The sequence below is a fragment of the Pelobates fuscus genome, chromosome 1 (genome assembly GCF_036172605.1).
Source record: "Pelobates fuscus isolate aPelFus1 chromosome 1, aPelFus1.pri, whole genome shotgun sequence".
In the NCBI taxonomy this organism is placed as follows: domain Eukaryota; kingdom Metazoa; phylum Chordata; class Amphibia; order Anura; family Pelobatidae; genus Pelobates; species Pelobates fuscus.
In genome coordinates, this window is record NC_086317.1 from 489,419,065 (window position 1) to 489,436,713 (window position 17,649).

At 44.4% G+C, this 17,649-nt stretch overlaps 1 protein-coding gene across 4 annotated transcripts in view; it reads right to left on the reverse strand.

Annotated features, from left to right (window-relative positions):
* Window positions 1–1,276: 1,276 nt before the first annotated feature.
* NUP98 (nucleoporin 98 and 96 precursor) overlaps window positions 1,277–17,649 on the reverse strand; it is a 53,385-nt gene continuing 37,012 nt past the window's right edge. For all 4 annotated transcript variants that reach the window (XM_063433037.1, XM_063433020.1, XM_063433029.1 and 1 more), the window contains 13 exons: window positions 16,365–16,544; window positions 15,508–15,649; window positions 13,431–13,851; window positions 13,058–13,281; window positions 12,569–12,838; window positions 12,215–12,372; window positions 11,992–12,132; window positions 7,217–7,365; window positions 6,662–6,883; window positions 6,121–6,362; window positions 5,869–6,023; window positions 4,510–4,621; window positions 1,277–2,351 (listed from right to left, as the gene is read on the reverse strand). In XM_063433037.1, coding sequence (XP_063289107.1) covers window positions 2,134–2,351; window positions 4,510–4,621; window positions 5,869–6,023; window positions 6,121–6,362; window positions 6,662–6,883; window positions 7,217–7,365; window positions 11,992–12,132; window positions 12,215–12,372; window positions 12,569–12,838; window positions 13,058–13,281; window positions 13,431–13,851; window positions 15,508–15,649; window positions 16,365–16,544 — 2,634 coding nt within the window. In that variant the 3' untranslated portion in view covers window positions 1,277–2,133. The remainder of the gene's footprint in view (window positions 2,352–4,509; window positions 4,622–5,868; window positions 6,024–6,120; window positions 6,363–6,661; window positions 6,884–7,216; window positions 7,366–11,991; window positions 12,133–12,214; window positions 12,373–12,568; window positions 12,839–13,057; window positions 13,282–13,430; window positions 13,852–15,507; window positions 15,650–16,364; window positions 16,545–17,649) is intronic.

The following is a 17,649-nucleotide window of genomic DNA, read 5'->3' on the forward strand; positions in this document are numbered from 1 at the left end:
TGATTTCCCTATCCACATTTGTTTGCAGGGCACTTGTCCTACTCTTACCCCCGTTTTACTTCCTTTTGCAGCCCTCTAGCCCTTTCCAGGAGTTTTTAGAGCCATTTTTGTGCCCAAAAGTTCAGGTCCCCATTGACTTCAATGAGGTTCGGGGTCAAGTTCGATCACGAACCCAGACTCCCCCCCCCCCCCCAAAGTTCGGCCAAACCCGCCGAACACGAACATCCAGGTGTCCGCTCAACTCTATTGCCTACCCTTGATGTAAACAGACATGCTACCGGTGAGGTGGATAGACTTCTGAAGCATATATTACAGAGGAGAGGGAAGGTTAAAATGTAGTTACCGATTATATGGTAATATAGGGATAGATTTATTCTGTTGGGGTTTCCTAATCAGGACTCCTTTTCTGATAGTATAGATTGAGTCGGCTTGTACTGGTTACATTTGTGGAATTTAAAAGAACACGCCAAGCTGTTGAGTCTTCTGAACTAAACCCTACCATGCAAAGTTAGTGGATTGATAGAGCACTTATGGCACACCCCAGGTAAGATGTCAAACAATATGCTTACAGTGGTGGGTACACTCCAGGCACCATAACTACTACAGTGTGCTTGTAGTATTCCCTAAATAAAAATCTGACAGGCACTACTTAACAGATTATTTGTGACTACATTGAGAGGATACATTCAAGCTAGACTGAGCATCCGATGTCAGCAGGGGGGCCTGGCTGGAAGTGCTGAATACATTGAGGGAGGATACAGGCGCCCCCCCCAAGGATAGTAGCTGAGCAGCGTGCTGACAATAGACATACAATATGCACAGAAGGGACATTAGGCAGCCTGGAAAAGAAGTTCTGTTGTCTGTCACGTGTGCCAGGAGTGTAATACAGAAAGTGCCAAAATCTTTGTATGTGCAGCATTTCAATTACTATTAATCAAGTCACTGAAGTGGTTATGGTATTTTCTAGTAATCCTTTAAGAAAGTTGTAGAAACTGAACAGAATCAGATCTCCTTGTGCCCACATGGACCTGAACTCAATTAATACCAGTGTCCACATACTTTTGGCCATAAAGTATCCTATTACACATTTTAAGAGACAGGGAAGGTCAAAGGTAGATCATCAGCTGCCCTTAAAGATGTCAAAACATTACATGAGGGATCCATCGCTTGCTATATGACAAGCAATTTGTGACATGTTCCTTTAGACACTCCACACATCAAACAATAAAAATATATATAGAGAACTTTGTTTTTGTTTATTAAAAAGAAAAAAATATTTTCAGCAGACAGGAAAAAAAATCATTTATTCATAATTCTGCCTTTCCATAAGCATATCATAAAAACGTCAATACACAATATACATGCAGGCACACACCCTCCACGAGTCCTGAACGGTCTGGAGAGGTCCACTCACAGCACTTTCAAACAGGGAGAGGAGTTAAATTACAGGGTAAGACTTTAAGCCACAGTCCAAGCATCCAAAACAGCAGTGTTTAAGGCTGTACTTCTGCAGAGTCCAGGTAAACAAGGTCTTGTAATTTTGGAATATTGTGTTGGGTCAGTTTAAATAGCCCTGTGTTAAAGCACACAGTGTGCCATTTTAGTTCTACATATGATTTGATGTAGAAAACCCACTTGTTTTTCTAGGACTCAATTGTCTGCAGCATGAAGTACAGACTGATGAGGTGGGTCCCAAAAATGTAACATGGGTACAAAAAATAAAACTGGAAAACCAGATGAATTCCTTTAAACACCGAGGTCTAAGAGACACAGGCCACATCATAGAATCCAAACAGTCATTATTAACAGCTTTGTACATAAAGTATTTATACAAAAACAGAATTTTATAAACTCTTTAAATCGTGACATTCTAAGTCAGACCAATGTCCCTTTTATAACAAAATACATGTTAAAATAAGATTTCACATCTAAGCTGTAATATTTACACCCCCCACATGTCCAACATGATGGTTTTATCAGGCGTTGCTCCAGCAAGATAAATGAGCACATAACACGTCTTCAAAAGGCCAGATTCCGTTTACTATAGAAGATCTGGAAGTATAAGTATGTACTTGATCCGAGATGTTCTGGAGCCAAAATGAAACCAAACCGGAAACACAATGATGCTTTGAATTAATGTCCGCCAACGGTCAGTTCTCTCAAATAAGACTGAGTTAAGGCATGAAGCTCCTCCAGGGCATAGTCCTCTGGCATCGGGAGACGGCCAACAGGGGGGACAAGCAGTTTAAATGGAACACGATTGGCATCTGGTAAGTCATCAGACATGGATTCTGGAGAATGCTGCAAACGAAGGACAACTCTGAGGATGTTGGCGACACGCTTGGCCATCTCTGGAAACAAAATGTCATTAAAAATAATTTAAAGTTCATAATCTGCTTTATTGTCACATTACTTCAGATATTTGCCCATATCGTTACTTCAACATTAATAACGCAAGAGGTTTTTTAGCGCATACACAGGCTGCGACAGTCCGGAAACATTCACAGCTAATTAACTCTGAGATCAGGGGATCAGGAAATCAATTAAAGCTTTTTTAGGATTTCCCCGGGATTAAATTCATTGAATATTTTAACGCTGAAGGGAAATCCTCCTGCTTGCAAACTCCAAAGTATTAGTTTGAGCAACAGTGATAGTTGGTGGCCAGTGATAGCTTGCTTGTCTGAAGCCTTACTGACAGTTGGTGGCCATGATAGCTTGCTTGTCTGAAGCCTTACTGACAGTTGGTGGCCAGTGGTAGCTTGTCTGAAGCCTTACTGACAGTTGGTGGCCAGTGATAGCTTGCTTGTCTGAAGCCTTACTGACAGTTGGTGGCCAGTGGTAGCTTGCTTGTCTGAAGCCTTACTGACAGTTGGTGGCCAGTGGTAGCTTGCTTGTCTGAAGCCTTACTGACAGTTGGTGGCCAGTGATAGCTTGCTTGTCTGAAGCCTTACTGACAGTTGGTGGCCAGTGATAGCTTGCTTGTCTGAAGCCTTACTGACAGTTGGTGGCCATGATAGCTTGCTTGTCTGAAGCCTTACTGACAGTTGGTGGCCAGTGGTAGCTTGTCTGAAGCCTTACTGACAGTTGGTGGCCAGTGATAGCTTGCTTGTCTGAAGCCTTACTGACAGTTGGTGGCCAGTGGTAGCTTGCTTGTCTGAAGCCTTACTGACAGTTGGTGGCCAGTGATAGCTTGCTTGTCTGAAGCCTTACTGACAGTTGGTGGCCAGTGATAGCTTGCTTGTCTAAAGCCTTACTGACAGTTGGTGGCCAGTGATAGCTTGCTTGTCTGAAGCCTTACTGACAGTTGGTGGCCATGATAGCTTGCTTGTCTGAAGCCTTACTGACAGTTGGTGGCCAGTGGTAGCTTGTCTGAAGCCTTACTGACAGTTGGTGGCCAGTGATAGCTTGCTTGTCTGAAGCCTTACTGACAGTTGGTGGCCAGTGGTAGCTTGCTTGTCTGAAGCCTTACTGACAGTTGGTGGCCAGTGATAGCTTGCTTGTCTGAAGCCTTACTGACAGTTGGTGGCCAGTGATAGCTTGCTTGTCTAAAGCCTTACTGACAGTTGGTGGCCAGTGATAGCTTGCTTGTCTGAAGCCTTACTGACAGTTGGTGGCCATGATAGCTTGCTTGTCTGAAGCCTTACTGACAGTTGGTGGCCAGTGGTAGCTTGTCTGAAGCCTTACTGACAGTTGGTGGCCAGTGATAGCTTGCTTGTCTGAAGCCTTACTGACAGTTGGTGGCCAGTGGTAGCTTGCTTGTCTGAAGCCTTACTGACAGTTGGTGGCCAGTGATAGCTTGCTTGTCTGAAGCCTTACTGACAGTTGGTGGCCAGTGATAGCTTGCTTGTCTAAAGCCTTACTGACAGTTGGTGGCCAGTGATAGCTTGCTTGTCTGAAGCCTTACTGACAGTTGGTGGCCAGTGGTAGCTTGCTTGTCTGAAGCCTTACTGACAGTTGGTGGCCAGTGGTAGCTTGTCTGAAGCCTGTCAGTAAGGCTTCAGACAAGCAAGCTATCATTGGCCACCAACTGTCCGCAAGTCCTCAGACAAGTACAGACAGACATTCTGACATTTATGGAGAATCTCTGCTTCTGCACGTGCTAGCAGCATTCAAAAAAGCTGAAGGGGAAATGTTTATATGCCAATCACTTCATTAACAAAGTTATTTTAGTGCATCGGTTACAAGTAGCTGATGCATTTACAGATCTCAAAATGGCATAACAAATTTATAGTAACCATAAGGGATATAAGTGACATTTTCACCCCTAACACACCAGGACCAGCATGCTTTATTCTACCATATAGAGAGATAAAGAGTAAGTGATAGGACAATCTGATGGCAGTGAGAATGTACCAGTCCACTTTTTTTTTTCTCAAAGCCCAGTCAAAAGGGCACAGAAACAGGATGTCAATCAAGGACATCCTGGAGTCAGACTCAATTGAACAGTTTCAGTAGCATGAAAGGCTGAGCTGACCGTGACTGGTAGTTAACCACTGAGCCGCGTCTTACCTGACTGCGCCAAGCAATCTTTGGCATTATAGCAGGGGATCTGCTCCACCCGGTTACAAAGCGACGTTGCTTTGGTGTGTAATCTCTCCAGTTCACAGCCTGAATAATCAGCCTGAAAGAAAGCAAAGCAGATTCACACACAGAAAGTAGATGGGAGGACAGACATTCATCATACGTCCGTTTGCACATTCACATAACTTGATGCCAGTTTCAGGACTGAGCATTTATTCTACATTGTAAAACCAATTCTGATCTTATGGATCTCATAGGTATGGTTCTCAAAAACACTGGATCTGTATTTAACAGGTTAAAGTGACACTATATGCACCCAGACCTCATTGAAGTGCAGTGCCCCCGTCCTCTTAGCCATGCAATTGTAACTTATCAGTTTTTGATAAACTGCAATAATTACCTGCCAGGGATAAGTTCACCTCTAGTGACTGTCTACCAGAGATCGATAGATGTCACAGAAGGTAAGTCGCCCCTTACGCAGGGCGCGTGCACTATAGGGAGCTAAAGTGCCAGAAAAACAACTTTGCTTCCCTGGCACCATATTTTCCCTTTAAGCCTCCCTCGTTCCATTTCCTTTACAGAAAATGCCCATATCTCCCTAAGTGTACAGTGTGTCTTTGCTTGACTCCCTTTCTCCTCGTTCTTACTGCATTTAACGTGTTATGGCTCTGACCTGTCAGCACAATGTCCAGGGAATCAGGACAAGGACATAGCACAAGCTCACAGCAAACTAAAGTAAAGGGAATTTACTGTAAATTAAAAAAGGCCAACACAACATGCCCAAGTCTGTTACACGTCTGAAAACATGATTTTGGACTATTTTACATTTTGTGCAGTTTAGGAGATTTCAGGCAAATTCCTGACAATTCACATTTTAGTTAATAGTTTGGGTGTTAACAGAAAAGCATGTAATAAAGACTATGGCTAAAATAATGGCGCAGTGAAAACACACACACACTTTACTTTAGCAGATAATAGGAGAACACAGCTTCCCTAAAGAGACCTTTTCAGATGGTGCCTCTAAACATAACCGTGTAATACTGTTAGTGTAGATGAAGATCAAGCACTTCAGTATTTCCCCAACAATATTACACTGGTTGCTGCTCATTTGTTGTAGATTTCCAGCTGTGTCATTTATACCGTGACTACAGATCAATGAGGAGAGTTTTCTAAATGTTCTATTTACGCTGATATTTTGCAATTTGTTTCTCAATTCCCTACAATTTGGAGCTCAGAGAATGAAACCCCTAAATGTTAAAGATTCACATACTTTGAAAGTTACCGTGTTACTTTTCTTGTGAGTTTAGATTCGGAGCCCCAGGGGTAGTGTGTTTCTTTGTACATTACCTGCTGGATACAGTTGAGCATTTCTACGACTGTGGTGTAATCCAGGTACACCTGGCCAGCCGTGTCCCAGTCCTGAATGTGCTTACAGCGCTCAGGGGATGCCAGTACATCTAGGAAGTGTTTTAGATACTTGTAATCCTCATTGATTATGGCATCTGGAAATACATGGGAATGTAACAGAGTGATAGGTCCTAGAACATTTCCACACACAGCCAAGGACAATATTCAGGGATATACAAGGAAAGCAGTTACCTGAAGCCAGATATCTGGTCACCAGCTTGTGGCAGTCATTCCAGTGGCCAGCTTTTAGCAAGTAATGGGATTCTTTATGGCGATCGTTGTGCCTCTTTGCCCGGATTGCTTTGGCCTCATAGATCCATTCCGCTGGGACACAAAGCTTGGTAACAAGGAAGGTCTCCTTAGCCAGAGACTCTGGTGTTTCCCGTAATATGCAGTGTCTGTTGAGAAGCTCACGGATGGCAGCTTCACGGATACTAAAGAAAAGATTACAAACTTAGAATGAAAGACAAAAAGGCACCGGTTCACCATTGATTAGATGTGCGCACAGCAAAATAACGTCAAGATGTAGCAGACATCGCCATGAATGGAAAATAAGCACATTACTATACAGGGCGACAAGAGAAGTATGTTTCCTAGTTCAACTCCACTGCCCTTTTCACTCAGATCAAATGATACAACAAGAAAGGATGTGAAGACTTAGTGATTGCCTAAGATTTGGAATTTCGTTCATTCTAGAGGTTATATGAAGCTATTGTAGCGAAGTATCACTTACTTGGATTTAGGGACATGTAGCAGAATGAATATAGCCCACTCCCAGTGACCCACATTCTCTAGCTGTGCAGCGTAACTAGCGTGCAGGACACCTTGTCTTTCTTCAGAAAGGTGAGTGTATTGTAAGGCTTGAAGGACCATCCACAGGTGCCAGCTAAGGCGATAATCCAGAGGATCAGCAGTCACACTTTTAGGATCCAACAGCTGACCAAGGTTGTACTGCCTAGCATATCCAAAAATCAAAAGATTAAAATTTGACACAATTTACCAACAGCGCGAGAGGCTGTTATTAATGCAGATCAGAGCAAGTTGCAAGTCCATACATAGTAAGCGATAAGCATCTTTGTTCCAAATAGCATTTGTAACATTAATTCTGCTTTTCAAAATCATTTGATACTATAACTTCAATGAAGCCACTTCTGAGCAGAAACAGACATCATACTGTGACCTTGTTTGGCCTTACAGGAAACCTACTAGGACAAAAGGTGAATAAGGGAATGAAGAAGGCTGCACGAGGACAGTAACATTCTACCAGTAGAGCATGAGGTGGACTTACCGGTCACTATAGAGCTTTAGCAGGTGGAAGCAGACATCTCTCTGCAGGGAGGGAGAGGAAGGCGTAGCTAGGTCATCATCCAAGCAGATGTTTGTGTCTTCTAGATAAGGAGGGAGTGGGTAACAGGCATAGGATGCCCCATTAAGGTCCTAAAATGGGGTTAGAGATGAATCAAGATAATGGTGGATTAGACCACAAAAATAGTCAAACTACAAACCTGTAACTACACACAACTAAGACAATTTAAACTGGCGTGAAGTAAAATAAAAAAAAAAAAAAAAAAAAATCTTTAAGTCCACTCTTTCTGATAAAGAGATTTCCCAGTCTAGCAAAGTTACAAAAACTGGACTTGCGCTGAGCAAAATTTAGCTTTTCCTTTCTGAATGTTAACCATTTACTATTGGCCCATTGGAGGCAGATCTGGCCCCTGTCATGGATGAACCAGACCCTAGTTGATGTTCCTTTTTAGCCAATCTACCTGCCGTTCCACTTCCTTAGCTCCCATTACTGGCAGGTACAGGTGCAATATACTGGGAGACAAAGTCTGGAATAAGATACAAAAGAATCAGTGTTGCAGTGTGCTCTTCAGCAGCAATCTAGATCGCTAAATATCAGAGCTCCCAAAGAATGCTATGCAGAATAAGAGCAAGGGAAGACTCTCAAACTGAAACCTTGGACCTATTCAGCGCTGAAATATCAGCAACCTTTAAAGTTATAAAAAGAGGGAATGGTAATGTCCCATTAAAGGGTTACTCTAGGGGGGTGGAGCTTGCCACTGACTGAGTCGGACGCCATCTCGGCCAGCTCCGAGCAAATAGCCCACATTATACCCCAAAATCTAGGGCATCCTGCCCCATCTAGCATCCCAACCAGACTGACCTGCCTTACGGAGCGATCCGGCACCCGCCGATGCCGTTTTTTCAGCCGCCCAGGCAGCCTAAGGGAAAACGCAGGCCTGGGGCCTACCGCGCACCACAAGCCTACAGCCTGGACGATCTCCTGGCTATCCGAAACGCGGGAATTAGCCTGTGCGGGTCAGACACCTCGCCCCCGCGACACACCCCGATGCCAGCAATGGGACGCCGGTCCCAAAAACCAAATACGGCGGCTGAGGGCAGAGACATCAGCTCCATGCTGCAAAGGCCGGCACAGGCCAGAGCTCCCACGGACGCACAGCAGCCCTCACACCTGGAGGCCACAGGGACAAGTGACGAGGTAGGGGCCACACAGGACCCTCAGAAAGGTCAGGCTTCACCCCCAGAGCCCTATGATGGCACTGCCCCCACCACCAAGGCAGATTTAAAAGCACTGCTGGCAGACATCCACAAGGTCTGGGCTGCAGACCTCCAGCAACTCAGATCAGACATACAGGCAGTCACAGGCAGAGTAACACACACAGAAACTAACATCAGCAACATCAACTCTGAACTGACCACAATTAAAGACACAGTCACCAAACTACAGGTCCATCAATCAGCCCTGTCCCTCAGGATGACGGCATTCGAAGATAGACAACGCCGCAACCACATCAAGATAAGGGGCGTCCCTGCCAACATCAAAGCAGACGAGCTACCACACTACACCAGGCGGCTGCTGGCGACCATCCTACCCCACCCAATGGCCAGGAAAATATCAATTGAAGGAGCACACAGAATACCAGGCTCGCCCACGGCAAAACCTGGCCAAATACGGGACGTCATACTCCGCTGCTCCACCTCGCAAGATAAAGCCCACATTATGCTGGCCCTAAAGGATAAAACACCGCTGTCCTTTGAAGGCGCCTCTCTAACCTTTTACCAGGACTTAACAAGAGCAACACTGCTATGGCGCAAATCACTTGCACCGGTCACCTCCAAACTCAGGTCCGCAGGGGTGGTATACAGATGGGGCCCCCCTGGAACTCTGCTAGCTACACACAACGGAACTGTTCACACGCTAGAATCTGGAGCAGACATACCCACCTTCCTTACATCATTAGGCATGGAAGGCCTCGAGACGAGCGCACCTCGAGACAAGGCACCCATCACATGGGACCCAACGACCACAACCACGTTCACACCAAGAGCCACCACATCCGGGGAATCTGAACCCTGGCAGGACTGAGCATAATTCACCCTGCAACGACTAGACAAGGTGGCTGAAAACCCACGCAGAGCTCAACGCATCATAATCTGGTTTAGAATGTGTTTAAAGTTTAATATTTTCAGTTCATGTATATGTTTTTAAGGCACACAACAGCTAGTTATGAACGTACCAAAACTGGGCTAAATATATAAAGAACCGAGATGGCACCCACCCCCCACAACCCCCCACTAACACCCCTCTCAGATGAGGGCGAACTACTCCGAGGGGCCCAGGCACCCCCCCCCCCTCCCTCCCTCTGACTCGGCGGGGTCTATGCTAGCCGACAGGTACGGGAATTACTAACCCACCTGCCACACAATAAGATACCCTACTATCGCAATCTCTAACAGTTGGCTGCGTATGAGCCTGTTCAGCCAGAAGTACGTAGCGCTCCACACATAGCAAAACTATACGCACAACTCCTCCAAACCCCTAAGGAACGATCCATACCCACTATGGAACCAATATGTAGCGCCTATACAGGGGCCCCTCAGCCTCCACCGACCAAACGTAAGCTGACAAACAGCTTAAACCCCCTAAGCACATGCCTAGACTCTCTCAGACGAACCAACACTACACACCCACCCAATCTAGGCATACCTGACTAACATATAAGATCTATAAACATAACGCAAATCTCCCACTGGAGATTCTTTAACACAATCATTTTATACAAACCACTAAATGTAAAAATGTGCAAGTTTAACGCATAACATACCTATGTTCAAATACTATAGCGCTTGTGGAAGCTGTTGTGGCTATGCAAGCACTGCTGTAAATCCCATGCACAATAAAAATAAAGAATTAAAAAAAAAAAAAAAAAAAAAAAAAGAAGGGTTACTCTAAACACCATGTCCACATCCATGATTTGAAGTTATTATGGTGGTCTTAATATAAAAAGTTTCTGCTTGAAAAACTGCACATACCGAGTTAATTGTGTGCTGGGGTCTAGTTCACCCTTAGCACGTGAGACTGACACTGACCTCCCACCCACACTGTGCTACCTCCCACCATTTTCTATTGAACACAGATGCTCCTGTGACATCAGAGTGCATGGAAGACCAGTTCGCCCAGCACTGCATTGGAAAGTTAAAAAAAAAAAGTTACAATTTCTTTTTACAAGTTATACTGCAATCTGAGACCTTTCCTATAGTGGCCAATTTAACATTTTACATAGAAAAGCTCTCCCCCCCACCAAAGGGTTGGAGAGTAACCGTTTATAGCAGCGTTTCCCAATTGGTGTTCAACGGAGAACAAAATTGGGGTTCCGCGATGAATTGCCCATCGGGTGACCTATGCACTTAGGGACCTGGTTAGCGCTGCGGCTGATTAATTGTGTGACCTGGCGCCCGTAGTATGGTATGCTGGGAGGAAGTGACAGATGGTCACTTCCTCCCAGCTTCATATAGAAAACACCGTGCTGGAGGGAGAGGCAGCAGCCAGGAGTGAGCAGCTCAGCCAGCAAGTCACCCTCCTGTAAACAACAGGGATGCTAACAGGACTGCAAATATATATATATTTTTTAAATGAAGTGTGTGCCAGGTTGTGTATCTGTGGGTCTGTGTGCATGTATCTATATGTCAAGGTGTGTATCTGAGTGTGTGCACGCATCGGTGTGTTAAGGTGTGCATGTGTCACTGTGTCTATAAGTGTGTGTGCATCTGCGCCAGTGTTTGTGTCTGTTTATGAATGTGTGTATATCTGTGTAAGTATGTATGTGGCAGTGTATGTGCATATATCCCAGCAAATACCAGCACAACATGCAAACACACCCATTACATACAAAAACATCCTTCACTTAAACACCAATACTACACACATGCATTTAAAAGCCAACATTACATCCAAACACACTGCTACACACAAATGCAAACATTACACACTAACACACCCCTGTATTAAAATGCTAAAATTATATACAAACACCTGCTCCTAAGTTCTACAATCTGTTTACCATCTGTAAAAATAATTGTATACATAAAAAAAAACAAACAAAAAAACATTTGCGGACTCTGCGAAAGGATCACTATAGTGTCAGGAAAACAAAGCGGTTTTCCTGACATTATAGTGCTTTAAGGGTACCCCCACCCTCAGGGTCCCCCTCCCGTGGCACTGAAGGAGTTAAAACCCCTTCAGCAGCTTACCCAGCGCTGGCGACCTTTCCTCCCCCGCCGACGGCAGCTCCCGATTGGAGCAGAATGTGCATGCGCAGCAAGTGCCGCGCGCATTCAAACAGTCCTAGGAAAGTATTTCTCAATGCTTTCCTATGGACGTTCTGCACGCTGGATGCAAATTTCGCATCCAGCGTTGCAGATGCGCCTCTAGCGGCTGTCAGGAAGACCGCCACTAGAGGTTGGATTAACCCTGCTATGTAAATAGCAGTTGTTTCTAAACTGCTATGTTTACATGTGAAGGGTTAAAACCTGAAGGACCTGGCACGCAGACCACTTCATTGAGCTGAAGTAGTCTGGGTGACTATAGTGTCCCTAAATTAAAAGGTTTGCGTTATAACAAAACACATTTTGGGGGGGCATTCCACGATGTTCGCAAACTATGTTAAAGGGTTCCACGTGAAAAATTAATTGGGAACTCCTACATTATAGAATGCTGGGCTGGAGTAGTGAGATTAAATACCCACAAATAGTAGTTACCTGGAATGCATCCTCATACATCTTCAGAGCTTGTGCAATAGAGGCTGTGGGTGGCAGCATGAACCAGAGATGAATGGCTAATGTGCGCTTCCAATCCAACTGCGAGCAGACATTTATACTCTTGTCCGAAGAGCGCCAAACCTAAAAAAGCAAAAAGGTACACCAATATCAGCTGTGTGAGAAAGCAATGCACCAGAGCTGACAGACATTAACACGAACTTACCGGTGTGCCGGACAGCAAGCTGAACACCTTCAGCCGCTCTTCCTGGATGAAGCAATCCACTTGCAGTTTACTCCAGTCTAAGAGCTGCATGGTAATAAGGTCCCGCACCGGTTGGCTCCCGATCGACTGTGAGATTAACATGGAAAGCCTGTGATCACCTATAACACAAAGCCAGCCGTGAGTACAGAGGCTCAGAAAGAATGACTTAATAGGAGAGCACAGCCTCCTTGGATTCAGTTTGCAACATGCTTTTAAGGCACAAAAGGGGGTATGGAGAGGACCAGTCATAAAACCATCTTTGTCGGATATTGAATTTTTCCAGTTTTGAAAAACCAGAGTCAACACCAAACTCACCTGATTTTTGAGCCAGCAGGCAAGCTTCACTGATCCTCCGACCAGTCAAGTAGCTGAACACTGCTTCAATGGGACGCTCCTGGCCATATCGAGACACTTCCTCCTGGATTCTCTCTGATGCAGTATTAGCCAACCACTGTGAGAAGGCTTTCCTACGCTCCAAACTCTTCACATAGTCACTGGGTGCATCAAGACTGACTTCTAGCTCCTTCAGCTGGCCCCACAGAGCTTCACAAAGGGTCCATGCTAAATACCACTCTTTCACCACCGCTACATAGGAAAGAGAGGAGTAAAATAAGAAAGGAGCCAGACACCAAAATAAATTACACACACAAATGAAGCAATCGCACAATAAAGGCTACGTTTTCTCATAGTCTGTAGCAATATTTATTATAAGAAAACCAATCCAAGGTTTCACATATGATCTAGAACCCAATATTTCCTAACTAATGTGGGTTAGAGATTCTGGTTTCTTAATACAGTACTCACTCTCTAAGTCTGGAGACTCGCAGCACACGTCAGTGGCCCAGCCAGCATAGTCATGAATGGCAGACACCCCAGGATTAGGCACAATTCGAGGACAGGTCTTTGTGGTATCCACCGTACTGTTCTTCAATTCAATCTCCAGTGGCATCAAGTATGACTGTAGATCTCTCACTTTCTCTTCCAGACTTAACTTCTCTACATGAACTTTAAACGGGGATTCGGCAAGGCTGTAGGTAGATAATTGAACTCTTAATGTAAAAACCCAATTATAGGGGAATATCTCCCCTGCAGTCAGAGAGCAATTATTCCTAAACAATCATTTCACGTACAATGAATGCAGACCATCACATATCAGTTTGTGTTTTGGATTACTTACGATTTTCCAGAACTGGGTTTCGGTAGATATTCAAAATCTGTGGGCCCAGTGATAACTGGATCATCCTCCCGCTCATTCGCATTACTTAATTGGTCTCCATTATGAACCAGAGTCCAGTTTGGCCCCCAACCCACTCTGAATGACCTTCCCATGAACAGTGCCATATCAATCAGCAGACTTCCACGACCAGCTGTGAGGGACACATCCCGTGATACAAGTGTTCGCTGCCTGCAAGTACCCACTGTTCTGAGTGGCATTTCAGGGGCAGAAGGGGGCATCAAAAATACAGAAGACAGCGGCGCTGGAGCAGACCAGGAGGGCCAAGTTGAAGTAGAAGAGGGTGCTCTTGGGCTCCAGGGATCTTGAGAATCAGAGGGTTTGAGCAGGGTCCCTGAAAACCTTGATTGCAGAAGATCACCATCTAAAAAGGATAACAGGAGCAGTGTACCAGAGTGAAATCACAAACAAAAGTCTAAAAGCAAAAAATCTTTTCACTCTAGGTGCCAAGGGTGTTGGGTTAAGTCAGCAAACAATGGACTATTTTACAATCTTTTATCACATACAAATGTATTCATTTTGGGCTGAGGCAGGTCTGCTTACAATCAATGTGTGTTAACAGAGCAGTAAATAGTGGAAACCCAGAAGGAATGAGCATGCTAATGGCAGCTCAGTCCTAGTTTGATGAGATCACCAATATTTGCCACTTAATGCTAAGAAATCACTTGCCCTCCATTTATATGGATTACCATTCTTGAAATGCTCAAAACGAAGCACGGTATGAGCTGTAAATGTATTTTCAGGTTTCTTTAAACTGGGAAGTGTGTGAGGGAATGAAAAGGAAGGAACAGGTTTCTGAACATGAAGCAGTTAAACTGAGCGCTCTTGGTGCATGCTGGGAAAAGTAACCCATGTAGAGAGGTATACGAAAAGAATAAATGAATCAGTAGTGCGTCTGATATTTGATGAGGTTGTGGTAGTGGAAGAGTGCTTTGTGTATCCACAGAGGTCAAGCCTGTAATTCGAAGCATTGTTACATTTTCTGTATTCACTTGCACTACACCAGTGATCGCATTAACCTCCCAAGACAGAATGCTGTGAATTGGTGTCTGACTTGGTGAAAGTTCCAGTAAATCCCACTAAACGGTTTACTGGGGCTCAGGAAAGTACAATACACTGTGGGTGCAGCCTGACCAACATATCATCGATATATCTCGCTTGTTACACGTCAAACTGGGCCAGGCAGAGCATGCCTTATATGATCTAGCACTTGTTGTAAAGACAGTCAGCAAACAATTTATAGACAAAGCACCCTTAGAACTGTAAATAAACAGAAGTCCAAAATAATGTATAATCGGTTATGCCAAAATCATTTAAAAAGTAGTCATGTTGCTAGTAGTGATCTCTTCAGGTGCAACACTATTAAAATGAATGAAATAAACGTACTAGCCACACTCAGGTGGTGAAGTACTGTTAGACCCGCTCTTGGTCATACAAGCAGCAGTTTACATACCGCTTCAGATTTTACCTGAACCAGAAAGCTGGATGAGTTGCAGTCTTATTTTAGTCGTAAAACAGACCCGAGCCCTGCTGTGCGATGCCCTGCAGAACTTCAAACAGTTTGTAGTATATACCAAATTAAATATATGTAAACTACTAAAAACACAGTACTACACTATTGGAATTTCCCCTCTGCTGTTTGAGTTAGTTGAAGTTCAGCGAGGCACGGCAAGTTAAACTGCAGAACCTCGCCCAGCATTCTGTTTAGCGGTTGAAATAAGAGGCTGCACCTCATCCAGCGTTCTTATTAAATAGCACAGCTTACATTTTATTTTCCACACAGTCATGTAAATGAAGTTACAAGCTGGTGATCCACTCTAAGTCACAGAATAATGCAGCCCGCTAACTGCTCTGAGAAGCCTATTTTTGCCCAGGCAGACTGGCCAACACTAATTCTTAAAAGGTTTAACACCAATAATTTGGGAAATTAAAGAGTCCCTATCCCAGTCTGATTAGCGGAGAACCAGAATGGCTGGAAATATGAGAACGTTAACACCAATGAAAGATTATGCAAACTTACTTGTGGGCTTCCTCTGCTTTTTGGAGGAGATTGGGAGACGTGGGGAGGGGATATCTTGGGTGGTGTCCAGAGCTGGAGAAAAAGGCCGGAAGCCAGTAATCATACCCCCATCATCTTCCATGAAGAGGGAGGCTTTCATCACCTGGAGGGAACAAAACGCTTGTTAGTTATGGTATTCTCAGACAACAGCCGCATGACTTTCCAGAGAATCTATTGCTTGGATCAGAATCAGTACAGAAATACATGCCAGGGTCCCTACAATAAGCTTCCACATTAAGTTTAATAAACGTATTTCATGCACACTGATAGCTTACAGCGAAAAGACAGGCATGCTCCAACTTTAGTTTACATGAAACCAACTAGCTCAGAAAAAACAAGTACCTGGGTAGATGCACACTAGCTGAGTGTACACAAATGCACAAGAAACGAATATGCCATGTTAATATGTGACAAATTTGGGCATATGGAGGTGCCTTCGCTTACTGATTACAGAATTTATAAAAGCATTCTTACATTAAAATAGATTTAAAAAGCTAGTTCTACAGCAGATGGCTCTCAGGGAATGAGCAGCGGTTTGAAACACCAAGTATAGCCACCAATTTTGCTAAATATGAATATCTTTACCTGTTGGTTATTGGGGACCTTTTTCCCCAGAGGAGGCTACCTTATTCAGATTACCCACTTTCTATAACCACTTTCTATTTACCAAGAGGCATTTCCAGGCAGTAAAAATTACTATTACCGGCAAACATTTCACAAGTGTATTTCACATTGTGCATTCCTTTCAAATATGCATTTGTCTGACATGTAAAGCAGCAGTCCTTGGCCGTGTAGCTACATTTTTGGGAATAATCTACCTGCAGCGCATGGGGATTCACACCCATTGTAGAGGCCATGTGAGAAGATGCAGAAATGGATTCCTGTTCCTCAAAGAATTCCTGGGGCTCCATGGCAGAGTCCTGCAGCTGGTCCTGGGTGACATCTGCCATGTCACTGTCCAAATCCAAAACGCGGCCCGGCTGCTGAACAGCATCGCTCTGGAAACGTAAAAAAAAGAGAGGATGTCGAGTTGGCAGCACATTCTATGTACAATCAGCACTCTCAGGACAAGAACAGGTCCTGCAAAATGCACTTCATAATCACCTCTATCCCACGAGTGTTTTAAAAACAGTCTGAATTTAATATTCAAACCCAGGATCAGCATGTATCCATCACAAAGAGTGCTTGCACCAGAACCCATACAGCAAGCTGCAATATAATGGCGTTCCTGTCTCTAGTCTATTCATTTACTATTAAGGGTACCTCCAGTGTTTCCCTCCCTGGCGGTAATCCCAAGAGTGGCTCAGGGTTAATTTTCAGTACAAAAAGCGGTATCCCTGAGTCACGCTCGGGATTACACTGTAGTATCCCTTACTTGTCCCTACGAGCCCCTGGTTTCCTCCGCCCAATGTTGGCATCAGTCTTCCAGGTTCCCTTTCTCCGAGAGCACCGCCTGGCAGAACTAGGCGGGAAATTTCACACACAAAAACAAATAAAATACACAATACATTGTAAAAACAATGTACCACTAAAACAAAAAACTGGCATAGACTCTTCCCACCATCACAGACTTGCCAAATGGTCTGGGACATGTGGGACGCGTGGAGGTCAGCTAACCCTTGACTCTGTAACCCCTGATTATGCGAACTTTAGTAACCCTGTTCTAGACCTAAATCATGCAAAAAAACACAATTTGTATATTTGTACTGAATCCATGCACACCATGCCTCACCTGCACCTTTACAACAACAGATAATGAATGCAGATGTAGTAAAGACCACTGCTTAGGTTCCAACTTCCATAGTATGCCCTCTAGTTTCCCACCTCCTCAAAAGGTAATCTCTGGTTGCGAGTCATTTATCTCATGCGCCCACCACTCACACAAACTATCACAGAGGGTTGACCTAAGGCTTATCCCATGACACACCCTACCGGTTCCGGATATCTAGAGGTGCAGACGTTCTGCGACATGTGGCTCTTCCCTTGGGTATAACTATTTATATGGTTTTAATTGTTCTTATTGTCTCTATGGATGGACTGTTTGCTGCCGGATCCATTCTAAAGCTGTATCTAAGCCTTCAGGAGAACCAGTGGCGGGCAATA